The sequence below is a fragment of the Lagopus muta genome, chromosome 1, assembly GCF_023343835.1.
Source record: "Lagopus muta isolate bLagMut1 chromosome 1, bLagMut1 primary, whole genome shotgun sequence".
Taxonomy (NCBI): Eukaryota; Metazoa; Chordata; class Aves; order Galliformes; family Phasianidae; genus Lagopus; species Lagopus muta.
The window spans coordinates 191303503-191330391 of record NC_064433.1 but is presented as its reverse complement, the minus strand read 5'-3'; the positions used below and the strand labels follow the sequence as shown (position 1 = coordinate 191330391).

Below are 26889 nucleotides of genomic sequence, written 5' to 3'. Positions count from 1 at the left end.
AACTTATTTCAGATACTTGTCTCCTCCTAATAGAACATGGAAAGAGAGAGACTCCTCTAGAGGATGATTCTGAGACGGTGAATGAGAATCCTGCTCTGAATCTTTCCCCAAACATTTTCTGTCCCCATGGGCAGCTCTGGTGACTGTGGCTCCTTGGATGTGAATGTGGACACCTCTTGCAGCTGCACACACTCTGGTTATATTTCTAAGCTCCAGTCTTGCAGTAACTTGGCCCATGTCCTGGAGCTCCTCTGAAGTGTCTGTAGTAATCCATAGGGACGTAGGAGACATCAGTTTAAAACATTATGTTTGAAGATAATACATTCTCCCATTTGAATGTTAGTTCTGCCCCTGGCAGCATCCTTTCCCATGCAGACTCATTTTTTTGTTTTTGTGAAAAACAGAGGGATAGTCAAAGTTTGATGGAATTCAGTGAATTCATTTGAAGCTGCACTAACCCAGACCACTTAGTCCAGCCTGTTCTGGACTGGGAAATAAATGCCATGTCAACACCAGATGTTACTATCATACTCATAACCTCATAACTCATTTGGCAGTAATTATTCACTATTTAAACAGAATAAGCAAATAAGGGTAAATATCTCTTAGTGCTTCTTCTCTATACTCTGTTGTGCAATGCACAGTGAATGTGATATCAAATTCCTGGTTAATTTTTTCCTGAAACCTTCATTTGGGGTCTAACTTTAATAACAGCAACATTATGGGAAAAAGAAGATGCAGGATTTCAAGAAAGGATTATGCCTGGAGGATCTTCCAGGACCCTGGAATATGTCAGTAAGGACTGAACACTTTGAGATGGATTTAGGTGATAATGAGGCAATCTTAAATATGTTTTCTGCTCCCAAATATGAAGGTCATGCTTTTGATCCTATTAGAAACCTTCATCACCTCTTATGCTAAGCATGGTTCAAGACACAGCACCCCAGTCCTTTGCACTTCTCTTTGATTTGCAGAACTCTTAGTCTTAGCTACAAGTTTAGCCAAGACATTTATGTAATGCTTTTAGGTGTATCTCTCAAACTGCGGAAGTCATTGGATTTCATTTTCTAAGCAAAGTATTTTTAACATATGGTGAAGTACTTCAAATTTTGGCTTAGGGTCCAATAAAATACAGTTTAAAATCCAGCTAAGGAAACACCTGTTTAATGTAATTGTGAAATATGTTTTCTATTATCAGCTAAATGTTCTGAGTCGTGCTTGCTTACAGTTTCCCATGATCATTATTTAGAGGTCTTTTTCATTCACTCCCATCATTTTGTCCTATATTCAATAGTGTAATGGTCTAACCAATGTGTTCCCTGCTGCAAACAGTACTTAAGGAACTTTATCAATGGAGGCCCTCCTGGTTATGCTCCCTACTGTGAAGAGAGGCTGCGGCGGACGTTTGCCAATGGGACAAGGACACAGCCACCAAGCTGGCTGGAACTGCAGGTATGAGCCCCTCCATACCCTCCCAAGTCTGCTGGGGCTCAGGGTTGGATCTTTTCACTGTCATGGGAACCACAACTCTGGCAGAGCAGAAAACATCATGACAAAATGCCTATTTCTCTCAAGAATTTTCAGGTTTTTAGAGTATATTACATTCCTCTTGCATCCTGGCCTTGCTCAAAGGCATACTGAAGATCATACCCTTTGCCTACATCAGTGCTTTTAAATTAAATGCATTTGAGAATGCTCTTAGACATCGACGCCAGCTGCCACGAAGCAAACCCCCATGCATGCTAGGAATTCTTCCAGCTGAAAATGGCTGCAGGCAAACTGCCTACTGAGAATCTCCTTGGAACATCACAGCTGCCCAAGCTTCTTCAGGAGCAGCTGTAGTTGGAATAAGCCCACTTAATGCAATATTTGCTCTTCTTCTGTGCTGATTTACTAGCACAGATGATAGTGCCCAGGAGCATTCCTGAGCCTGGTTGGATTTACTAGATTAAACACTTCAATGATTGAATGTATTATATGCAAGAAACAGTTTTTTCAGTGTTTCCAGTGACTGACCATACATTATCCAGTTGAGAATGCTATGGTAGCATTGAAATATAGCCAATTAGTGGAATTAGGGATTAAAAAAAAATAGCTACCATTGCTGGGGGGAAGAATACATAGGTAAATAACCTAGAATGTTGAATGCCATCATAAAGTCTGACTTTAATCTATTAGGCAACCAAGTCCAAGAAACCAATCATGCTGCCTGTCACATTTATGGATGGGACAACAAAAACACTGCTGACAGATTCTGCAACTACTGCTAAAGAGCTCTGTAATTCATTGGCTGACAAAATCAGCCTGAAGGATCGATTTGGCTTTTCACTTTACATCGCACTTTTTGACAAGGTAGGTTATAAGTAATGCTTCTGACTAACCTTATAGAAGAACAGGGAGATTCTCCTTGCTGTCGCATTTTCCAGGGGGAAGGAAGGACCTTGTACTCTAAGCAAATGCCCAGTCAAAAGATCAGAAAGAAAAATACATATACGTATGTATGATTTTTACAGAATGAGAAGGCATACACTGGAGTAGTTTTTGCAGAGAGACTATGAAATCTCCCTTCTTGAGCATATTCAAAACAGAGGGCATGGAGCAACCTGATCCAAGATGGACCTGCTCCAAGCAGGGGACTGGACCAGAAACCTGGTCCAGAAATCCTCCAGAGGTTCCTCACACATAGACATCTCTACCTAGAGATATCAGATGAATTTCACCTTTTCCCTCCACATTGCTTAGGTTTCTTCACTGGGGAGTGGCAATGACCACGTGATGGACGCTGTGTCCCAGTGTGAGCAGTATGCCAAGGAGCAAGGAGCACAGGAGCGCAACGCACCGTGGCGGCTCTTCTTCAGGAAGGAGATCTTCACTCCTTGGCACAACCCAAGTGAGGACAACGTGGCCACCAATCTCATTTACCAACAGATTGTCCGAGGGGTGAAGTTTGGGGAATACCGGTGTGACAAGGCAAGTCTCCTCAACAGCTACTGATCTGATCAACATGCATCCTTATTATGGTGAAATGCGCTTCACAAAAGAGAATAAGAAATCTTCCTCCCTGGGTACCTGCTAGGTTATTAGGGTATGCACTTAAGAAACAGAAGCTACAGAAATCAGATCCTTTTGGCTGGAGAAGGATCAGATTCTCCTATGGGCTGTGTTCCCTATGGACTTTTGGATCAGAGAGTGAATGTCACCTCATCCATCACCCCCAGTTTGAAGGGCTACAGGAATGCTGTAACCAATCCACCAGGTCAGATTCCTGTTTGGTGAATCCTGCTAAGCTTTAGGCATGAGACAGACAATTCAGATTACATACAGCTGTGCTATGCAGTACAAACCCAGTGCTGAAGGGATGTTGGAAGCAGAAACCCATGTCTCTAGAGTCTCTGTGAGCTTACAGAATTTATGAAATTGCTCAGGTTGGAAAAGACCTTAAAGATCAACAAGGCCAACCGCAACTTAGCCATTCTACCCTAACTCTAACAACCCTCTGCTAAATCATATCCCTGAGCAGTTATTCCAGTGTCACTGAAGTGGGCTTCTCAAAAGACATTAAAATCTCTGAAAATGCCCAGTGCATTTTGTCTTGCTTCTGTTTAAAATTATCCAGGCGTCAAACTGAAGATATTCTTCTTTCCTAGCACCTAAGTCCTCTCCTTTGAACTAGTAAAGACCAGGCACTATAGGAACTAAAGCATCTTTTCCCATCTTTATTACATTAACATGAGCTCTTTTATTATGTGTGGATCTCACAGGAAGAAGACCTGGCAGAACTGGCTTCCCAGCAGTATTATGTGGACTATGGGTCAGAAATGGTACTGGAAAGGCTGCTAAATCTAATTCCATCCTACATCCCGGACAGAGAGATCACTGCATCGAAAACAGTGGAGAAATGGGCTCAGCTCATTATAGCTGCACATAAAAAGGTAAGATGATAATGGCCAAGATATGTTTCAGTGCCTTCTAAATATGTCAGACACTACAGCTCAAATCTTGGCTGCACCTGAAATTAAAACAAAGGCAAAGGACATGCTTTGCACTAGTCATGTCCAACAAATCTACCACTGCTTTTGGTGCAAGAAGACAACTTGCAGAGATGCACTCTGCCTTTTCTGGTGTTTCATTCCTGACACATGAGATTGTGGCATTATTGATTCTATTACAGTGGCAGTTTGTGACCCCAATCAATATCAGATTATTGTACCAGATGCTGTGTAACCTCTCTGACTTGTTGAGTCATCTAGGCACAAGGACTGGCATTTGTTTAAAGACAGGATTCCACCTCAGATTAAGATATCTAAATGCAAGCATCTCCATCTGTGTTATGTCTCACTTCCCATCACTCTCAGTGAAAACCCAGGGGCTCAGTTCTGTTGCCTAAACAGAGATGCTTGGGGTATTCCTGCTCCAAGAATCTTAGGCCCTCCATCAGCCTCTCAGCTACATACAAAAATCTCAGGTTTCGAAAGATGTCCTAAATGAAGCTAGATGCCTGTGCTTAAGGGCTATCAAATATCTACTTCCAGCTAAAGGACTGCCAAGCTAAAAGGCAGACGTCTATGTGAAGGAAACCCAAAGCCAGTTGAGATGATCACACCCAGGTTTGTCACTCTAGATGCTTGCCCAGACTTCTCAGAGTCTAATTATTTCTGAAGGGGGAACTAGAATTTTGCTAGGAATTTCTCCAGCTTCTCAGTTGTTCCTGTAGGACTTTGGGCCTTAGCATCGTCAAGATCTAAATATTGGTTCCAAGATCTTCAGATGTCATGGACTGAATGAGTTTCAAGGAGTTGTATTTTTTGCTCTCTTTCTGAGATACAACTTGGTTTGTGCTTCATGTTGCTTATGGTTTGCTTTGTCGGTAGGGAATTTATACTCAGAAGAGAACAGACCCCAAAAAAGTCAAGGAAGAGGTGGTGGATTTTGCACGTTTCAAGTGGCCTTTGCTGTTTTCTCGTTTTTACGAAGCCTTCAAATTCTCAGGTGAGTCAATAGAACACACACTGGGATGGGTGGGATGGTCAAAAGCAAAAGGTAGAAGAATTAGGGACTCCACAGACAAGACCTAATGAGCCATCAGGTGATCTGTTTTGAATACGTTGCTTTTTGGTGCATCCTCATTAGCAATGGCTCAAGCCATGAGTCTGCCATTATTTCTATTATTAAAAATAACTGATTTTTGTTATTGCATCCTTCTTTGAAACACAGGCTTCCTATGTCGCACCCTTAATGAACTGATTGTATGTCTTGCCTTCAACCTAGGGCCAAGCCTACCTAAAAACGATGTGATTGTGGCTGTCAATTGGACAGGAGTGTACTTCGTGGATGAACAGGAGCAGGTTCTCTTGGAGCTCTCTTTTCCAGAGATCACAGCTGTGTCAAGCAGCAGGTAGACTTAGCTAATGTTTTCTGCCCCTAAAACAGTCTTTTTCTTGACTTTGACTTTTGATACCGTTATATTTCCTGTTTATATCTCCTATGAAAACATATCCCAGAGGGGGAAAGCTGCAAGGACAGAGTTTCACCTTGGCCACCATTAAAACAGATGAATACACTTTCACCTCCAACAATGCAGAGGATATCCGGGACCTGGTAGTGACATTCCTTGAGGGACTAAGAAAAAGATCCAAGTATGTGGTCACTCTCCAAGACAACCCAAACCCTGGTAAGTAAAAGTAAAGAAGGTAAGCAAATGCATAAGCATATTAATTACTCCAAAAAGACTTGCAAAAAAAAAAAATCATACTAACTAATGGTTATTTTTCCTGTAGTGGGAGAAGAATCTGGGTTCCTCAGCTTCCTCAAAGGAGATCTCATAGTTCTTGATCAAGACACAGGAGAACATGTGATGAATTCAGGGTGGGCAAACGGATTCAATGAACGAACCAAGCAGAAAGGGGATTTCCCAACAGACTCTGTCTATGTCTTGCCTACTGTCACTATGCCTCCCCTGGAGATTGTGGTAAGCTGTCTTACAGAACAGCAATACTTGATGCAAAGCCTGAGGAGGTCAAAGTCTTTCTGAGCAGTTTGGTTTTCAGAGAGTCTTTCTGACAATAATGTGGACCAGTGTGGCTGAGAGAGGTGACATGTTTTCTAAGGTACAAGTGATTTGCTGTAATAGTATTTTAGCTTTCTTCTGGTCTCATCACTTTGAAAACCGTGAGATTGGGACTTGGCATATCCATTAATCCTTTCACATCTTTCCAGCTGGCACAATTCTTTTTCATTTAGGGTTAGAAGAAACCACTACATGCATTCATAGAGCAGTGAGTTCCAAAGCACATTCTCTTCATTAGAAAACAATCCCCACTATGAAAACATTTGTTATTCTTTGTATTAGTGACAAAGAATGGCACAGAGAAATGGCACTTTTACAGTTCTTATGTCTATTGACTGAAATTAGTGGGTTATTTTTACTCACTCATTGCCAGTCTCTTTATTTTGTATCTGCTTCCTATATATTGCATCAAACATACGAGTTAACAGACAACTTTTCATCCCACAGGCTCTGGTCACAATGACCCCTGATCAACGACAAGATGTTATCAGAACCTCCCAGATGGCAATTTCAGACAGCGAAGAGAGAGTGAAGCCATACACCTTGGAGGAATTTTCCTATGATTATTTTAGGTGATTTTTTTCGACCGTCTTCAAAAAATACAGGAGTAGAAATCTGTCTCCACATAGGTTGGGAATCAGTAATTTTTTGGCCACTGGAAAAGACTGTAACTATCTTATCCTCCTGTGTGACTGTACAACAACAGCTTCCAGTTTAGGCCATGGCATGAGTTACAAGTGTTCCACAGACAGGGTTTTATGAATTAGGTGGGAACATTTTCATCTCAGCTCCAAAGCATACTCCACGGCTGCCTACCAGACTGACCCCAAAACTGCCCTTTCTGCTCAGAGGGGCTGACAGTCCAAAGAGGCAGACCAAGTCCTCTAGGATATTGTCGTCCTGGTGGGCTTGTTCTACTGGGCAATATTTTTTCATCATTGCTGCCCATCTCGCCACTGTCATCATCTTTCCTCTTGAGATTAGAAGGGTTTTTTTTTTTGTTAGAAAAGTGTGTTTAGGTATCAGTGCTTAAGTAGGAGACAAAACAGACTTTTCTGAGCCCTACAAAAGACAAAATGGCTATGGTTTAGGTAGAACTGGAGCTGTATACTTGCTAAAATGTAAATTCCCATTTGGTTTAAGAGTTGATTAGTGAGGTGTTGTGAATAACCTTCCAGGTAAAACTCAGGCCACAGACTGTCCCTTTCGTCTGTGTAACCTCTCTACTATTACTTTGCTTTGCCTTTGCCACCAGGCCTCCACCTAAGCACACCCTGAGCAGAGTTATGATCACCAAGAGCCGTGGGAAGGACAAGCTGTGGTGTTACACCCGGGAGCCCATCAAGCAGCCCTTGTTGAAGAAGATCCTGGGTAGTGAGGAGTTGTCTCAAGAAGCTTGCATGGCCTTCATTGATATCCTTTTACTGCCTGCAGCCCTTGGACAAGAGGACAACAAGTCTGACAGACAAAGGGATGATCAGTCTCTTCAGGGTCGTAAGTGAAGCCCATAAAAAGCCTTCTGTCCCCTCTTAAGGGGGCTGTGTCATAGACTTGGAGACAAATCTGATTCTGACATCTCTACTAAAGCATCCTTGAGATCTGAGGTACAGGGAGAAAGAATTATTGAATTGATTATAGAATCATAGAATCATTAAAGTTGGAAAAGACAACTGAGATCATCTAGTCCAACCATCAGCCCATCCTCACCATGTCCACTAAACCATTAAGCTATTGAGTCTTTCTGGTATACACACTGCTTAGTGGTTAACAGTTCTGTTTTGGCTTACTTCAACTTTCCAAGATGCATCTGCTATAAAGGGAGTAGACATAAGCAGTGTGGATGCAAACCAGTCCTCATGACCTCAGGAGCAGGGTTTGATACCTGAATATCTCTACTTGACAGAATAAAGACAGCATGGAGATAGGCAGAGTGCAAACGTAGATCCAAACTGTGGAAATGGCCTCTGTATTTTGGTGGGCTTTTCTCTAGGATCCAGACTTTATAATTTGAACAGTTCTGTTGGTATAAGCCTGGTACTAATGCTGCTACCATTACTGCTACTGTCACAGCCACTTCTGTAGTCAAGTGTAGGTTGTCTTTTACCATATCATCAACAGAAGGGGTTGTCCAAACCTCCCGGTTAGCTAATCCTTAACTCCTGCCTCTCACCAGTGCTAAAGTATATGGGTGACTACCCATCCAAAAGGACCCGCTCAGTCAATGAGCTGACAGACCAAATATTTGAAGGTGCCTTGAAAGCCGAGCCTCTGAAGGATGAAATCTACTGCCAGACCCTGAAACAGCTGACTGACAACCACATCAAGTAAGAGCTGTCTGTTTTGCTTGTCCCAGAGACACTAGCCTGTGTTGGGCATAGCAGGTCTGGAGCATTTTTCCTCCCTTCTTTTGCGTTCATGCCATGAGTAACTTTTTCTGTTCTGTATCTCGCCTATTTTAGGTACAGTGAGGAGAAAGGCTGGGAGCTGTTGTGGTTGTGCACAGGCCTTTTCCCTCCAAGTAACATCCTCCTACCCCATGTCCAGAGGTTTCTTCAGTCCCGGAAACATCACCCATTGGCAGCAGACTGCATCCAGAGACTCCAGAAAGCCCTAAGGTACAACACCAAAAGACCTCCTAATCCTGACCATGTCACAGCATCCGAATATGCATGAGAAACAATAAGTAGGAGATATTCTGGTGATTGGAGGGACAGTGAAATCTCACAGCCTCTCTCTTCATTCAACCAAGACTAATACAGAGTATGTCTGGTGGATGATGTTGCTTATTCTTTGGCATCTGCCTCCTGTTTTGCAGGAATGGGTCCAGAAAGTACCCTCCCCATCTTGTAGAAGTGGAAGCCATTCAACACAAAACCACCCAAATTTTCCACAAGGTTTACTTTCCTGATGATACTGATGAGGTAAGTGGGATAGAAAGAAATTCCTAATTTTTATCAGGATGGCTGTCCAAATTCTTACTAAAATCTTAGAAGAGATTAATTCTAATGCAGAAAAATTCAGCCTTCTCACAAGTGTCTGAACAGTGCAGTGTCAGGAAAACCCATTCTTACCAGGATAGAAGACTGGAGCTTAGGGGTCTGATTTCCTACAATTTACCTTTTCAAGACATGGGTGCAGAGTTGGCTCTCACTGAGTCTTGTCAAGAGGGGAACACGATGTGTTCATCTTCATCCTCTTTCTCAGTGATTCACAAACTTTTTTCAGTTATTTAGAACCTAGACTAGAATATACAGTCCACCAAGCTGTGCCTAGCCAGGCACTCTGCTGGGGCTCCCAGTGACAGAGCAGGGAGCTGGCAGGCAACAAAATGCAATTATTCCTCTTTCTGAACTGAGGTGACACAGAAATCATGATACCTGCACTCAGAAACCTCTCATTAAGCATCTTATATACAAATAAGGCAGGTAGTGATATTGTTGCTGGAAGAGGCATCCTCTTGCAGATACTGCTGTCTCATTTTACTGACTGGTATTGCAGTGAGGCTTGCTCTCTTCCATCATGCCCTTAGGTACACCTAAATCCTTGCATTTTCAAAGGAGTTCATGTGAAAAGCAGTTCATATCCATGGGAGGATGTGAACAGTAGCTGTGTATGCCCATGTTTGTCTGTTACAGGTATTTTAAGAGATCTACTGGGACTTCCCATCACTCTGAGTTTTGGGGTTTTTTTGTATATGACCAGTAAGAAGCATGACACTGCTTTATGCACATAGATCTGTGTGAGAGCCAAGAGAAGGAGGCAGAGAGAACTTCTGCACTTGGATGTAGTCCCTTTGACAATGGAAGTCATCCAAGTGGGCTAACAAAGCCTTGTCACTATGGTACAACATGCATCTTTCTCAGTCTCATGAGATGTAGAACATGGGTCCTGGTGGTTCAGGCTAACAAGGTCATGCATGTGGTGGGTAAAGGTCTTAATTCTTTGAACTGCTGTGAAATGAATCACCTTAAGTGGCCAGAAAAAACAAAGTCACTGAGAATTCTAAGAGTAGCTCATGAAGTGGAAAATGGAGAGATATCATCGGTGAGGAAACAACTGAAGATCAGCCTGGAGGTCTTTCTCTCCTGTAGACAAATAGGTCTGAGATGTTACAAATGGATCAGAAAAAATCTCTTTACCTTGGAATCTCTACAGAAGTCAACAAGGAGTGTATACATAGTATCCTGAATCACAACATTTCACCAATAGTATGGCTGAACTTCTATAAATGTGCCTTCCCACGTGCAGAGCCAGTCCACAACATCTCTGTTTTCATTGGTGGTGTGCACCTAAATCTCTTCATACATCTGAACTGCACAAAACAGAAATTAATCTTGAGTAGCAATGGTAATGTTCTTCCTTTCTTTGTAGGCATTTGAGGTGGAGTCCAGCACAAAAGCAAAGGATTTCTGCCAGAACATCTCCAACAGACTGCTCCTAAAGTCCTCTGAAGGCTTCAGCCTCTTTGTCAAGATCTCTGACAAGGTGAGCGACCCACACTCATGTTGTGGTAGTGCCAAAGCACTCAGTGCTTCATTTCCAGAGACTCAGTAGGTGCACATAGCTGGAGTTATGAAACAGGTTGCCCAGAGATGTGGTGTTGGAAGTCTTGGATACATTCAAAGTCAGACTGGACCAGGCTCTGAACAACCTGATCTAGCTTGTGCATGTCTCTGTTCATTGCAGGAGGATTGATCTAGATGACCTTTAATGGTCCCTTCCAACTCTGTAGCCCCACGAATAAGATTCATTCCTCTGCAAGTAGTGCAGCATTTCTAAATCAGATCTAACCTGCTACAGATGAGATTTGGAGTATTATAGCCATGGTTACAACTATCATCCTAAAAGGGAGAGGTCTCCTGTGTTGAGAACAGATGGCCTTAATACCTGATGATAACACTACAGTGTCCTTGGTGATTTAGGGGCCCAACCAGTACCATTCTATGTGCAGGATCTCACAGAGGAAAGAGGTAGAAAACCCAAGCCTATTGTTAAGATGAGTTCATAATAGATTAAATTAGGTGTTAGGAGGAAATTTTTCACATAGAGGGCAATGGAGGCACGGGCACAGGCTGCTCAGGTTGCTGTGGTGCCCCATCTCTTAAGGTGCTCAAGGTCAGGTTGGATGGGGCCCTGGGCAGTCTGAGCTGGTGGGGGGCAACCAGCCCACAGCAGAAGGTTCAAACTTTCTGAACTTTAAAGTCCTTCCCAACTCAACTCTATGATTCTGTGATAAAGAACTAAGAAAAATGTGCAGGCGTAGAGATGCCTTGGGCAACTGAAATAAATCTGTAGATAGTCATCATGGAGGGAAATTAATTGCTCCAGGGAAACAGGAAGCCACAATAAAGAGTAATGGGGGAAATTAGAGTGGTGTCTTTCTGACATCAACAGTCTGTAGTCCAGAAGTCTGAGGCAAAGCAGTGAGCAACAACCACAGGAGGTGGGGCAGTGTGCAGCCACTGTCCTCTTGCTGCTTACTTGGTCTTCATAACCGTGTACTGTGCCCACAGGTCATAAGTGTGCCCGAGGGAGATTTCTTCTTTGACTTTGTGAGACACCTGACGGACTGGATAAAGAAAGCAAGACCAGCAAAAGATGGTAACAGTGCCTTTTCTCCATTGTGGGTCACACACAGTCCTACTTGAGCCCTCTAGTCCTTTCAAAGGAGGCTGACTACCATTTGTCACATCCGTTGGGCCATTGCTGCAGCTGTGCTGACATCACCTGGGAGATGAGAAGATGATCTGTCTGGTGCTCACAGCATTGTTCTGATATCTGCTCCCTGCTTCCTTTGTGCAGGTATAGTGCCTTCCCTCACCTACCAAGTGTTCTTCATGAAAAAGCTGTGGACCAACACAACGCCTGGAAAGGATTCAATGGCAGATTCAATCTTCCATTATTATCAGGTACTCTAGGAGTCTGAAATAGCAGTGCAGACTCTGGGAGGTTTTAAGATGGATTTGAAAGACTGACTATGTGAAGATGAAGACTTGCATTAAACAGAACAAAATTCTGCCTTAAACAGAGAGCTACAAAGAGCAGTTGGGTTGCATGGCAAGGAGTGGCCTTCATGCATTTTAGGTAGCCTCTTCAGCTGGGAAATGTGCCAGATATTCTCGAGCAAGTAGCAAGAAGTGAGAGAGTATGTCTTGCTAGCAGCCTCAGCAGGGAGGCCAAATTCAGAAGCATTCTGAAGATTGTCTGCTCTTCCATTCTTGGAGATGAGAAATGATGGCCCCAAAAGCCATGAATTTTTGTGATTCGCTTGCATGCCACAAAGCTCTCTTGTAAACAAATGCAAACACACATATGTTCCTTGTGTTCCTGCCTTGATGAAGCAATTTTCCCAATATGACCATATCCCCTAATGCTTTAATAGTTTCTTATTGTATAACAATTTTTCAAACATCTTCTGGTAATGGTGGATTTCCAGTGACATGGAGGGTGAACAAGACTATAGATACGCACATAAGTTACCTAGTAAAAGGACCACCCTGTGCTGTATTACAGGAGGCTTTTTTAGATCAGAGATCTTTAGACAACCTTCATTTACCAGTAGAGAATGAAGGTCTGGGGTCACATCCCTGAATTGCTGTGTCCCCTATGCAGGAGTTACCAAAGTATCTACGTGGTTACCACAAGTGTACACGGGAAGAGGTCCTGCAGCTGGCAGCTCTCATCTATCGAGTAAAATTTGAGGATGACAAGTCCTATTTCCCCAGCATCCCTAAGCTCCTGAAGGAGCTGGTGCCTCAGGACCTCGTTCGGCAGCTCTCTCCAGATGACTGGAAACGGGTAAAACAGCAACTTTATTCATATGTCAGTCTAGGCTTGGGGAAGCCCACCATCTTGTGTCACTTGTCTGATGTTCAGCATTGAAGTGGTGTTGCCAGAATGAGTGACCTGTGGTCCTTCTTGGGCCTTAGCAGAGCACAGCTCCCCATCAGCACCAAGAGAAGGAATTGCACATGTGTGTTTGAATGGGCAAGTCTAGAACATAGAAAAATATAAATGTCTCTCTGCCAAGAAACAGTCTTATAAGTATTTTCTCTTTCCTAGGATTTGAACTCAACCATGTACCCAAACAACAATTTGTTGGTTTCTTCAGTAGGAAGTCCCTCTGTCCCCTCTGCTTCATAAATTGGAGATCAAAACTTACAGTCCTTACAGTAGAGTTACCAGCATGGCTCATCAAAGAAAGGAGGAACAATTTTGGTTCCAGGTTTTGTTCCAGTGACCATCCAGTGGAAGCATTCATTGGTGCAGAGACTGGAATGAACACTTCTCTAGCTATCTTCTTGGTGGCTATCCCAAAACTTGCCAAAAAACACTCTGTAGGTTAGAATTTAGTGCAGAGAGAACTGTTTGTAGGTTTATCATACACTGTGGTTTGTTAATGGATCTCAGTGAAAGCCAAATTACTATGTGAAGCAGTTATGATTTCTGGTAGGATAGTCCATGTTCGTGGCATGTTGCTCCTTCCCTGAAGAATTTCATGGTAGTGGACAGTGCAGACTCTCCAGTTCTACTGTCTTCTCTGTTGCAGTCCATTGTGGCATACTACAACAAGCATGCAGGCAAAACAAGAGAAGAAGCCAAGCTTGCCTTCCTAAAGATTATCTTCAAGTGGCCTACATTTGGATCAGCATTTTTTGAAGTGAAGGTACTTGTCCTTCTTGGAGTTTCCCTGACAGCTTTGGGCCAAGTTCAGAGGTTCCCTATCATGGGGAGGTTCCAGGCATGCAGGGTTGTCCCAGTATCTGGGCTGAACTGGACTGGGACTACTCCGATGAAACAGGGAAAGAATGTGAGATTCTCCATCAGTAAAGGGTTGATACAGTAATTTGTGGCTGCCTTATCTGTTTACAGTACTGAGACACTGTAGAGCACCACTGTATCTCAGTCATCTTTGGGTCTGTCCTCACAGCTGTACAGCTGAAGAGGCAAGAGCCGTTCTGTTTTGTGAGGGGAAAAGAGAGCATGCAGTTTTCCACATGATGTGTCTGCAAACATCATGGACCAAATCCAGGAGTACATCCCATGCTGGCACAGGGCTGGAAGAAGTGTTTACCAGCACTAATTAAACTGAAAGTAAAGATCAGAAAAGGACAGAACAGCTTAGTATTGGCCAAAGGGTCCACAGCAGCAGTCAAGAGCAGGAGCAGAGTCCCAGACAAAGGGACTGCATAGAAGATAGTAAGTCTGGGGCTTTGCCATCCTGCCCCAGCTCTTCCTTTCTAATGGTGGGATAGCTTGACTTTTGGAGATGTTGAAGAGGAACAAGGAACTTCATACTCTCTATAGCTCACACAATTATCAGGTACATAGGAGATCTGTAATTATGACAGGCCTTGGTAATTACGACTAATACCCTAAAGGTTTCTATGTTTATCTTTAAATCATTAACTGGATAGCAGTTAATGAGCCAGCAGATGCTGGCAGGAGAAGATAGAGAGGAAAAAAGAAATGATTTTGCTTGACACTTCCTTTGATCAGCTCATCTCATTTCCAACAGCAAACTACAGAGCCAAATTATCCAGAAATCCTTCTAATTGCCATCAATAAACATGGAGTCAGCCTCATCGATCCCAAAACCAAGGTAAGACTGAGGTCTTCACCAAATGCCCTTGAGCCAACAGCCCAAAGGCTGTGTTATTTAGAGATACAGGAGATCTCATTGGCCTAGTTTGAACAGCTGAATAGCCAGAAAAGATCCTGGAGAAGAAGAACAGTGAGCAGCAACTCTTTGAGCTCTGTAAATGGAGAATATACATCCTCCTTCATTAATCTTTTCACAGACGTTAGGACTAGAGCTGAAGTACATGATGTCCTACTAGGTACTTCCACCAGCCATGTGGCTTTTCCATAACAGCCATCCTCCACAAGCACTGGAGGTTCCACAGTTTTGCACCTCACTACTGTTCCTATGAGGCCATGGTACAGCCATATTTCAACAGACATCCTTAGTGTGCTTTGAAGGAAAGGGAACAGGGGCATGGAAGGTCCCCATGAACTTCATAAAAGTTGAGACTCTTGTGTGTTAACTGTCAACCTTGTGTTCCCACCAGGATATTCTCATCACTCACCCCTTCACCAAGATCTCCAACTGGAGCAGTGGCAACACGTACTTCCATATAACGATCGGCAACCTGGTGAGGGGAAGCAAGCTGCTCTGCGAGACATCCCTGGTAAGGAGGATTGAAGATTATGGCACAGACTTAGAGCAAATTCCAACATTGGCAGGCCAAAATTAAATGCTTGCAGTAAGCTGTGTCTCAGAGATTCTCTGAGTTGCAGGTGGTCTCGTAAATGAGCCCCCATAGTTGTTTGTTTCTTCTGGATTTCAACACTGTAAGGTTACTATCTCCATAACACCTTTTTTTAAATATGGGTTAGACATCAAGTGTTGGGATGTGTCAGGTATGTAAGGTCTCACCTGTGCCTGTGCATTCATGCAAGGTTTTACCAGGGCTTTCTTTGGGATCAAGCTACAGGCAAGCCTCGGTTGCTCGGGCATTACCATTGCATGAGCATGGGATTCTTCTCCATGCCATTAGAGCGAAAAGCATAACATCTTACAGTAGGAGGCTGCCCAGGGAGGTGGTGGAGTCACCATCCCTGGAGGTGTTCAAGAACCATGAAGATGTGGCACTGAGAGACATGGTTAGTGAGCACGGTGGGGATGGGTTGGGGTTGGACAAGATGATCTTAGTGGTCTTTTCCAACTTTTATGATTCTATGAAGGCAGATGTGGGTTCAAGGGGTGTATTTTCACAAAGGACTCTTGTCAATCTTGTCCCTACTAACAGTCACAACAACAACAACAAAAAAACAACTGCCTAGCAAATCTTAAACCCAAAGAATGCAGGATAAAAATTTCTGCCAGGTTTATTGTTATTAATTTTGGACATCCTGTTTATCATTGCCCATTTGAAAATCTACTCCCTTTCCAAAGCTCTGAACATCAGTAGCATCCTGAGAGAGTTTAACACTGCAAATAGTTTGGCCTTTTATCGTTGTGTCAGAAAATGGTGGAAAAGATGGGGAAAAAAGAGGGGGAAGTACACCCGGATTCATGTAAATATAACATATAGCAAGTGTGTTGATGGGGAATAAGCCAGAGATTAAGTTTTGCTACAAGGATATGTAAGAACTTCTCTCTCTTCACCAGGGCTACAAGATGGATGATCTTCTGACCTCATACATCAGCCAGATGCTAACAGCCATGAGCAAACAGAGGAGTGCAAAGGGTAGCAAGTGAACTGCAAGAAGCCACTGGCACGTGGCCATGGGGCTAATTAAGCAGCTGAGGGCTGTGGGATACCCATGCAGCTGGGGGAGAACCTTTGCCTCCCAGATGTGGAAGATGAGCCGAACACCATCAGGGAGCTCACTGGACTCGGACCTTGAGGGCTCCAATCCCACCACCCCTTCCAGCGAAGATGACTATCTCTGACCTCCCATCCTTCCTCTCCACCCCGACTACACCTGGACCTCAAAGAATTCCAGAGAACAACACTGCTCTCAAACAATGACTTGAGCAAAAAGACTCTGGCAGGAGGTTTGCCTGAACCCAATGGCTGGCATCACAAAGGCTCTGGGAAGAGGATTTGTGTGTGTGTGTGTGTGTGGCTTGGTTTGGTTTGTGTTGTGTTTTTTTTTTTTAAGTGACGAGACAACAGTTGGGATTCTAATGCCTTTTGGTGAGCTTATGGACACTTTAGGTTTGAAGACAAGTAGCAAAGACCCAATCCATCCTGGAGAAGTGTCCAATGAACACAGCAGGGCTTGTTTTTTGGTGTTAAAAAAGTATACACTGTGTTCTCAAGGACAGAAAGAGAAAGCAGGCTGGGAGGAGCACATTTTAACTAGGAACCAGAATAAACAAACCACTGATTGAACATGTTAGAACATTAAAGTGCTGTCTGTGCAATGCTGGAAATATTTAAAGAACAAATTTTAAAGTTTTGTTTCTTCTTCTATTTATTTTTTAAAATATTAAAAAGAAAGAAATCTTGCATTTTGTGCCGATATGTGGACAATGCCTTGGGGCTGAGGGCGACCTGAAGGACAATCCCTCACCAAGGATTCCCCTGGAAACATGACTGCCAGCATCTAAGGCACATCTGTCCCAATTAAGAGCCTAGCTGGAAGTGAAGCGTGGAAGATGAGTTACCTCCTTTTGCCTCATGTTCAGACAAATTAACCCTGTGAGGATCTTTTCCACAAGCTTCAATATGGACGTGGGGGTTTTAGAGTTCCCACTCTTGGAAGACTATGGCCAAGCCCATGTGCAGAAAGGATTCTGACCTTAACAGGGACTTGGACATCAACATTGGAAACAGCTAATGATTAGCTAATGATTTTGTTGTGCTTTTGTGTGTGTCACTGTATAAAATGGTTCTTTACCAACCCCAGCTGGAGCCTGGACCACTCAGAGGCAGGGCAGGCCCTTGGTCTCAGTGGGCTTTTCTCTGTCTTTGGTTGACCGTACTCATCTGCTGGGTGCTTGTCTCATCTTCCACCCAGCAGCATGCAGTGTGGAGCAGCTGGACCAGAGATGGGACCTGCCAGCAGAGAGGAGGCTAACCCACACTGTGTGTGGGAGAACAGAGGGGAAGGAGCATGGAGTGCCTTTCCAAAGTCCAGGCTTCAAAGGATCAGGTGCCTGGGCACATGGTATTGGGAGATAGGAGAAGCGTCCACCAAGATCTGATGCTGTTGTCACTAATGCTGAGTGGCTACCAGTAAATGTGGGAGAACTCTCTTGGTCCTGTGCATTGGGCTGAGCTCAGCTGCACGCATAGGAGTCAATACTGTATGGTATCCTGTGTTGTTGGAGCTCAGCTGGGCTCGGTTCCTCAACACCATGGCACTGCTTGTTAAACCACAAGGACAAAAGCATGTGGCTGGGATATAGCAGCGACACTGGACCTTGGTTTCTCCCCCAAAGCAAACACAGTGCTGCATAGAGACATTCACCACTGGACAGAGCTGCCATGAGATCCCCTTCCTTCACCCTCTCCTTGCCTGTGGCACTTTGTTGATGGGATCGTGGTAACACCAGCTAAGGCTGCACTGGGAGCCCTGTCTCCCCAGCAACCATCTCCAATGCTCCTCCTCCCTCCCTAGCTGCCATGATTTGTCTGGCCCTGGGATCCCACTCACTCCTAGACAAGCTTTCATCATCCTTACCTCCACTACCACAACTTTCTTGAGTTTCCTGCCATCTTTGCCTCTCCCCACAAGCTCAGTACAAATTGTAGAAATGTTTTTCAGAGCTGTCCTGGGGAGCTCTCCCCCTCTGAACTCCCTTGTCCCCTCATTCACAGCTCCGTTGGCCTCCCATACATCCTACCATTTTGGGGGTGCTGGGACTCTGTGTGTGTGTGTGCCTGTGTGTCATATGTATTAGCATCTGCTGGCCTCTTTGTATTTACATCGAACAATGTAACATGCAAAAACATATGTCCAAGTGAAATACTCTAATTAAAAGGCATAAAGTGGCTTGTGGGAGGCTGTTCTGCACTGTGTGGTTGTGGTACCTCCAGGGGTGGAAGAGTGGGATCAGGGCTCTCCTTCATTAGGGAAAGGACTTCTCTTTGTGTAGTGGGACTCCTGGTGAGAGTATCCAGTGATGGGGAGCATGTTGTCAGTGTGCCTTGGCATTTAAGGACATCACTTAATGGTAGTGATGGGCTGATGATTGGACATGATCATCTTGAAGGTCTTTTCCAACATTTCTGATTGTATGATTCTATGATAAGTGAAATCTCTTTGGGCAAAACCCCCTGGAGCCTTGGGATTTTCCACTGTTCATCCTCTAAGACGAGGCCTGGATCCTCCACAAAAGCAACTTTTGAGCTGAATCTCTGGATATAGGAAGTGCTGGGTCAAGAGAACAAGAGGTAATGACCTTAAGTTGCACCAGGAGAACTTCAAATTGGTATAAGGAAAAATATCAGAGCGGTAATGCACTGGCACAGGCTGCCCAGAGTGGTGGTAGAGTCACCATCCTTGGAGATGTTAAAAACTACGGAGGTGTGAAACTGAGGGACATGGATAGTGGGCATGGTGGGCGTGGGTTGGGGTTGGACTTGGTGATCTTAGAGGTCTTTTCCAACCATAATGATTCTATGATTGTATAAAAAGTTTCTGTGTGGAATTCAGACCAACAGCCACATGCTTAATGGTGTTACCAGGACGTGCTAGCTGCTGGGAAACAACAAAAATAGCTGTGTAGCTGAGACACAACACAGCTCAGGATGACTATTATGGGTCAGCCTGGGACACGCTGAGGAGACGACAGCAGTCGAGGGACCACAGACTGTCCCAACCACATCCTTCACCTGGAGCACCCCGTGGAGCACACCACCACCCAGTCCAAACACTTTCAGCTCTCATTTTTCTGCTCGTGCATCTGCAGCTGGGTGGTACCTACAAAAGCTGTGAACCAGTATGGGTGCAGAGTACGAGGAGGGGATTTAACGCCATCGTTAGCATCCTCTGCATGCTCTATAGATCTGGAGCTTTTCTATAGCAATCCTTCAGCTCTCTTCAGAGGAAGCTAGTGTCTTTTTGCATTTCTAGCCTCCAAAATACTCGAGAATTTCAAACTTGGAAAGGTTCAGCACTTCTCAGCAGTATTAAGTTTGAAACCTCGCACTTCCCTTCCACTTGTGATATAGGTTTATTTAGCAAAAACATTCTGCTGAATAAGGAGGCTTATATATGAAAAGATGCCTGTGGTCTGATTTTGATGAAGATTACTATGTTCTTCCCCTTTCCTTGACTGCTGGAATAAGAACAAAAGAGGTTAGGAGAGCCAAAATTTATTTAAAGCTGCACTTGCAATTTACAAAATAATAATAATTGTTAAAAAGTGTTCTTATTAACTGTTCAAGTACAAATTTATGGCTTAAACTTGGGAGATGCTCAGCTCTCCTTTGCAGAGCAGAGTATAGTTTTCCTTCCCCATGTGCCAGAAGCCACTGGGAGAAATGAAAACTGAAATAAATCCCAGGATACAGAGCAGGTATAAAGGTCTTCCACAAGGGAAAAGAAGACAGGACATTTGGTGGAACCAGTTCACATGCAACAAATGAAGAAAAGTGTTGTGGTCTTGGTTGTAGCCCTGGTAATTACTTGGCCAAGGCACCAAAACTGCTTTTGCATTCTTGGGGAATACTCCCTCACTGAAAGTCAGGGTGAGGAGGCTGTCCCATTTGGACTAATGGAAGGATTAGAGGAAGGAAAAGAAAAACCTGCCTGTATTAAGGAATGTTACAGACCCTGCTGAACCATCCACCAGCACTTGACCATCATGGTGGGGCTGGTGTGATCTTGGGCTGGAGAAGACTCATGAGGAGAAAGGGGCTATGGGGACTGGGGAAACATGGGCAGCCAAAGATAAGGAGGACCAGAGGGTGCTCAGATTGATTACCCTCTGACATGTCAAAGGTTTCAATGGGAAATGGTGGCTACTACACGGGTACTGCTAGAGAGGTTTAACCACTGTGGTGCACAGCTCACAGCTGCAACCTCATGTGTGCTCCCCTTCACCCTTGGGATCCCTGCCAGGCATGAAATGATGAGGAAAGCAGGGAGAGAACTCAGTGCTCATCTCTATCAGGACCGTGATGACAAATGGCTCCTTCTTCATAGAAGCTCATTGGCCCCTCTTGGCAGGCTGGATTTGCACTGCAGGAAGAGTCAGCAAGTGATGCTCTGATCTCTGGATCTCAGCGAGATGGCAGCTCTGCATCCTCCCTGCCCACATCAGGCTATGACGGTTGGCATGTTGCTAAGCTCTGGAAAAGAGGACACACAATACTGACAGCTTGGTCCTAAATGCTTGGGTCGTTTTTCTAGGGGTTGGAGATTCATGATGCTTCAGGTCCCCTCCAACCCTGGCCATTCTGTGATTCTGTCTGCTTCTTTGGTTCAGAAACCTGAAGCATGGAAGCATCTCAGTGCTCAGGGATGTGGTGGATGCCCTGCCCCTGGAGGCTTTCAAGGTGAGGCTGGATCGGGCTCTGGGCAACCTGATCTAGCTGTGCATGTCCCTGTTCATTGCAGGGAAGTTGGACTAAATGACCTTTAAAGGTCCCTTCCAACTCTGAGGATTCCATGATCTCCAAAACATATTATTAATGCATATTATAGAATATAGCATCTAATGTATAGTAGGTGTTTGCAGACAGTGATAAGATGCATCTTGAACTCCTTTCTCGTTGTATAAATCCATCTCTTAAATACCTCAAGCTCCGTCCCTGACTAGGTTGGTGGCCCCACTGGGCTCAGTCCTGTCCAAGCACCATCACCAACCCATTGGTTACGCTCCACGGAAACCTCCCCAAGCAGAATCCAACTCTTGCCCCTCCTCACCCACTCACCTGTCCTGAATTTGTTGTAGGTGCCACTCTCCAGCATCGGGTCACCTTCATGGACACAGCAGGAGAAGCTCCGCTCTCGCCACCTGCAAAGGACAAAGTGCCTGGGTCAGCTCCCTGTAGCCCTGGTCACCTTATTCTCTTTTGTTAGGGCTGGAATTGCCCAGTTATTTGGGGATTTGCTCAGGCCTTTAGTGAGAAGGGAACTTGGTGATGCTTAAGTATCCACACTTCACGAGCAATAGCATTTTGAGGTCAACTTTATGACTAAGTCCTGTTTTCTAGGAAAGATTTAAGGGATTACAGTCCTTATTTTGCAGCCACTAGTTCCTAAGCAAAGACATTTAACATTTGTGAGTTCGGTGGACTCATGAACCTGATAAACTGGATCACACAGGTCCCCCAGGCACAGCTGATGGCCCCGTGCTCCCAGAAGCACTGGGAAAACCCTTGTTGCAATGGCAGCCCAGCAGGGCCTTCTTGGATGGATCAGAACCATCTGCAAAGTTCTGGGAAATACAAAGACAACATGGAGAAGCACATGGGAAGGGAGCCTGGAGGAGATGGAGATGGGAAGATCTAGAGATGGCAATAATGTATTGCATGGGTGTGGTCATTTCAAGCCATCTGCTGCAACCTGCAGCCTTGGAAGCAAAGTGAAAGATGCTACAGCAAGACTTGGGTCAGGACTGCAGAAAGCAGAGCAGGGTGAGTGGTTTCTGATCCAATCATGATGCATCCAGCACCCTGATCTAAGTTTCCCCAGTAATCATAGATAAAGTCATGGGCAGCACAAAAGCAAAGAAAACACAGTGCTGGGCACACTCAGATGTTCTCAGATGGGAGGATGGATTTCCTCATTGACTTTGACACATGTAGACAGAGAACTACTACTTTGGGGGACACAAATATTAATACTGAGAGCTTTCCACCTCATGTCTGAAGTCCTAATATCTAAAATCCTAATCTAAATAGTAAGAATAGAAGAATCAATTCCTTTTCCAGTCCATCAGCTTTGATAACTTATTTCTGTTTCTACTCTAAGCCCACCACGTCTATATTGAATCCTTCAGGTAGATGAAGCTTGGTTGCCAAAAGAAAAGAAAAACAGGAAAGCAAGCAGGAGAGGTTTTTGGAGATTTTCAGGGCACTTTTTTGTTTGCTTGTTTTTTAATAATTCTTGAAGAAGAGCAGTTTTAACCCTTCAGGACACCATAAGCATCCCTCCATTCCTCTGCCAAAGGTAACAAATCAGGTTAGAAGGCAGTGGAGCCAGGAGTTGGACACAGTGATCCTCATGGGTCCCTTCCAACTCGGGATATTCTGTGATTCTGTGAACTCAGTAGTTACCAGTGCAGAGCAAAGATGAGCGAGATGAGAAGCACTGAGATCAGGTCTGTCAGGATCCACATGATGTTGTACTGCCGTGGTGTCTAGAAGAGAACGACAGAGGATATGTTGAACACCACGGATCCTGAAGCATGCAAAAAAGCTGCTCAAGCTCTTTATTAGTGCTTGGCCTTGTCAATCCCTGGTGTGCATGTGAAGTGATATCCTTCAGGTGTTTAAAGCATTTGGAAGCATTTGGAAGTGGTCACCTGCCATTGGGTGCAGGTGCCAAGCCATCATCCTTTGTAAAAATTGATCCACTGGGTGTCCAAGGAGACTGGATTGCATTGCAGTGAATACACCAGGGATTCCTTGTTCGTCCCTACAACATTAATATCAATTGATGGCATCTGTTCCTCCCCCACAAAACTGTCCTTGAGTGAATACCACTGAGGGGCTGGGGGTGGCTCCTTCTTTAAGCCTAGGATTTGCCCTCATGAGGACAGACTGAACCTCACCCACCCTCAGAAGGGGTGAAAATGATTTAGTTTTCTGGATGAGAGATGGTAGTGTTTTAAAACCCACTTCAAGAGTGTGAAACTAGTTATTCCAAGTGGTATGATGCAGGGACTCTGTGGTGAGAACATGGCACTCCTCAGCCCTTCAGATCGTCAGAGGCAGAGTAGAGGATGGAAAAGCAACATGAAAAGCTCATCCCAGCAAGGAAGGGTGGCCTCTATGCTTTTTTCCCTTTGGCTTGTGACATCTGACCAAGTTTGAAAAAGAATGCAGGAGTTCCTGGACATTAGGAACTCCTGAGTGCAGTAAGATTCCTTAGAATCTCAGAAATTGAAATTGTCAGGCAATAACCACATGTGCCCTCAAAGCCCTCTTCCTTTGTCTTTACATAAGTCTCACTAGGACTTTCTTTCCTTCACAGACACTAAGTCCAACAAACCAGAGTGCTTTTCTAAGGGCCATGAAAAAACAGGAGTTGAGAATGATGGTAGCTGCAGTGGCTCAAAAGAATCGGACTTATGTCCATGAATGAATTGGCCCTTGATCTCTAAAGGTAATCATGAGCATCCTACCCCCATTTTGTACCTCAGGAACAAGGGAGGACTACTGCTTACCATGAGGAAGAGTGGCTGGCTGAGGTTCTTCAGCATGTGGACAGCATTCGTGGTCACAGAATGTGCCCCGGAGCACCAGGCCAGGGAGAAGAGCCAGGGCTCATTGATCACATAGAAATTGGTGGTGATGTTTGCCTCAGCGTATTTCCTTTAAAAGACCAAGAGGCAATTGCCTTCATTAAGAAAAGCAAGGAGGTTAGTACTTCCTTTGGGCTGAATCAAGGAGAAATGGCAGATCTGTATAGGAAATATTTGCTTTAGGACCTAAATAAGGAATAAACAGGAAGCCCAGCCAGCCAATTTGAAAACAATTAACTAATACAGAGTATCTGGTCTGCTGCAGGCAAATGTAACTCATGTCTGAAAGAGTAGAACTTTATTTATCCCTCTGGCATATGAATCAGTCATAACTGATATAGAATGACTTGGGTTGGAAGGGACCTTAAAGCCCATTTAGTTCCAACCCCCTGCCATGGACAGGGACACATCCCACAGCCTGGGTTGACCAAAGCCCCATCCAACCTGGTCTTGAACACTTCCAGGGATGGGGATTTTAAATTCTGCTGTTTTTAAATTCTGTTTTTAAATGTTTTTAAATTTTAAATTTAAATTCTGCTAGGTTTTTAAATTCTGTGAAAAGAAAACATGAATATTATTAATATCGAAAGGGTTCAATTTTTTCTTTTAGTTACTTTTAATTAGATGTCAGTATTTTCATAGGTAGGACAAAAAGTCCTATTTACAAAAGGAGAGTTGGACAAGTCAGATATTTAGTGTGGGCTTTTAAGGCTTGGTTTTAATGGAATAGAAGAAAATAGAGACTTCTGCAATAAATATGCAGCCTTCCTTTGCACAAATTACACTAGTGTATCACAAGCAGCAGAGCACTGTAGCTATGGTGACAAGAAATTAAGTCTCCAAAACACCATCTGTGAAAGGGTGATGGATTCTGACCACAGCATCATGCCTTGAAGGTCTTTTCCAACCTTGGTGATTCTGTGATTCTGTGATTCACTCAGGTGTTTGTGGAGGCCATATGAGGTTTAATAGTTGTTTGTTCTTCATGGTTCAGTGTTAGAGATGCTGGGGATGGCACGTGTAAAAGGACAGCAAATCAGAAGATACTTTGTTCTACCCAGAAGATTCCCCAGATCCTTGGAGGTGTTCAAGAAACATGTAGATGAGTATTTAGGGACATGCTTCAGTGGGCAATATTGGTGATGGGGTACAGCTGGACTAGATAATCTTAGAGGTCTTTTCCAATCTTAATGATCCTATGATTTTATGACCTTGATTGATTAAATACGGACTTGGACTTAGGTAGGGAGGGGTCTGGGGTTCAGTTATGCCACCTCTTGGCTGCAGTCAGGGTCGGCAGTGGCAGTGAATTAAAGCCCTTAACTTCCAAAATGCAATAGGGATGGCTGCTTACTCCCAAGGAGTACTTTCTAAAATGCTATCGATCCCAGAGTTGGTCACTGGAGGGAGACATTGCGACACACACGAAGCAAACGTTCTCTAGTCAGCACGCAGACTGCTCTTGGAGCTGAAACTTCCACTTACCGAATATCTTCACTGGACATTTCGGTGTAGGCCAGGTTGAGTTTGACAATATTGTCCATCAACAGGTCTTCAACCGGGGCCTTATTGCCCATGGTCTGCTGGAAGCCAGGAGCAACAGACTGAACAAAGGACCTCATGTCATTCTCCAGCCACAGGACCTGCAAACAACAAGAGGACCTTGTGAATTCACAGTGAACTAACTAGTAATTGCCATGCTCTTTGCTCAAATCTGGTAAAGATAAGGGCTTGAGGGGCTTAACCCAGCCTGTCAAATTACATATTTCTTGCGATGATCAAAGAACATTCATTTGCTGGGTTTAAACTTGCTTCTTGACAAAAGTCATTTTCATCAAGAAATCGGTCTTCAGTGTTCCTTCTTATCAACTGGAAATCACTGAACATTTCCCATTGCCTAACAAAAGTTGCAGTGTTTGAAATGAATGAAAAAGCAGCTTTATTAAATGGGAAAGGCAACGGAATGTATTCTCTTATCCCTTTTTTCCAGCATGGGAGCAGACGTGGATCAGCTTAACTCTCTGGAAATCAGTGGATACATAACCTGGTCCACATGGATTCAGCATGTATCCTAAGCAAAGTGTTGCCTGGGGAAGGAGGAAGGCAATGAATGCTTCCAGCTGCTTTAACTTAAACCAGGAGCTTCTATGCAATATATAATATAAGTATGGGTGGCAGAGAGTCGACTGTCAATTATCACAATGATGAAAGAGCTCAGTGTTGACCCCAGTGTCCCAGTTCAATGAGCAATAGAATGGGATATGAAGATTGGCCACCCTACCAGGTGGGGTCTGATCCCCGACTCGTTGAGGATGACTTCCAGGGTTCTGTTGATCCATGAATTCCTGTAAGGATGTTTCTCTGGAGGACGGTAGAGATCAAATATCACAAGTTTATTCTGACTGTCTGCGAGGCGTAAGAAATTACTTAGCTTGTAAATTGACTGATTCATTGCCTGGTTTTGATCTGCCCTTGACAGGGAGCCCATGCATGAAAAAGGTTTGTCCTAGAAACAAGCAGATACAAAAAGGAAATCAATCAGCCCGTTGCATCTGGGAGTCTGCTGCATGCAAACAGGTCATAGCTCTGTGGAGGAAAAAGTTTGTCATCAGTCCTCAACAGAGCAGGATATTCGATTTTATTTAGCCCTTCTACCTGGGAAACAAGGAAAACTAATCTAGGCTGTAATGGCACTGCTCCTGGGACCTGAACTGTCTAGTTCTCATGTAGCCCTACTGTGCTTCTCTGCCTCACCACGTTGGCTACATCACACACAACACCTTGCACAATTGTGTTAGGTCAATGGTTAGACTCGATGACCTGATGTTCTTCTCCAACCTAAGTTGTCTATGATTCTATGATTCTAAGTAGCTGATATCTTCTTTCT

At 44.1% G+C, this 26889-nt stretch overlaps 2 protein-coding genes across 4 annotated transcripts in view; one reads left to right on the top strand and one right to left on the bottom strand.

Moving 5' to 3' along the window:
* The window catches only part of MYO7A (myosin VIIA), a 96224-nt gene extending 77644 nt beyond the window's left edge, over window positions 1–18580 (top strand). For both annotated transcript variants that reach the window (XM_048958640.1, XM_048958648.1), the window contains 21 exons: window positions 1333–1452; window positions 2179–2352; window positions 2743–2970; window positions 3762–3932; window positions 4872–4989; window positions 5269–5395; window positions 5502–5671; window positions 5778–5968; window positions 6515–6639; window positions 7323–7480; window positions 8238–8391; window positions 8527–8682; window positions 8883–8988; window positions 10439–10552; window positions 11581–11668; window positions 11870–11976; window positions 12680–12865; window positions 13617–13733; window positions 14586–14669; window positions 15139–15258; window positions 16242–18580. In XM_048958640.1, the coding sequence (XP_048814597.1) occupies window positions 1333–1452; window positions 2179–2352; window positions 2743–2970; window positions 3762–3932; window positions 4872–4989; window positions 5269–5395; window positions 5502–5671; window positions 5778–5968; window positions 6515–6639; window positions 7323–7480; window positions 8238–8391; window positions 8527–8682; window positions 8883–8988; window positions 10439–10552; window positions 11581–11668; window positions 11870–11976; window positions 12680–12865; window positions 13617–13733; window positions 14586–14669; window positions 15139–15258; window positions 16242–16331 (2904 nt within the window). In that variant the 3' untranslated portion in view covers window positions 16332–18580. The remainder of the gene's footprint in view (window positions 1–1332; window positions 1453–2178; window positions 2353–2742; window positions 2971–3761; window positions 3933–4871; window positions 4990–5268; window positions 5396–5501; window positions 5672–5777; window positions 5969–6514; window positions 6640–7322; window positions 7481–8237; window positions 8392–8526; window positions 8683–8882; window positions 8989–10438; window positions 10553–11580; window positions 11669–11869; window positions 11977–12679; window positions 12866–13616; window positions 13734–14585; window positions 14670–15138; window positions 15259–16241) is intronic.
* Window positions 18581–19971: 1391 nt separating this feature from the next.
* LOC125696817 (glycerophosphodiester phosphodiesterase domain-containing protein 5-like) overlaps window positions 19972–26889 on the bottom strand; it is a 33888-nt gene continuing 26970 nt past the window's right edge. Inside the window, exons 11-16 of one of the 2 annotated variants that reach the window (XM_048952954.1) lie at window positions 26284–26508; window positions 25488–25645; window positions 23925–24072; window positions 22813–22895; window positions 21466–21548; window positions 19972–20880 (exon numbers count right to left, since the gene is read on the bottom strand). In XM_048952954.1, the coding sequence (XP_048808911.1) occupies window positions 20849–20880; window positions 21466–21548; window positions 22813–22895; window positions 23925–24072; window positions 25488–25645; window positions 26284–26508 (729 nt within the window). In that variant the 3' untranslated portion in view covers window positions 19972–20848. Of the gene's footprint in view, window positions 20881–21465; window positions 21549–22812; window positions 22896–23924; window positions 24098–25487; window positions 25646–26283; window positions 26509–26889 lie in introns of those variants that run through there. The other variant, XM_048952965.1, reaches the window with a different exon arrangement.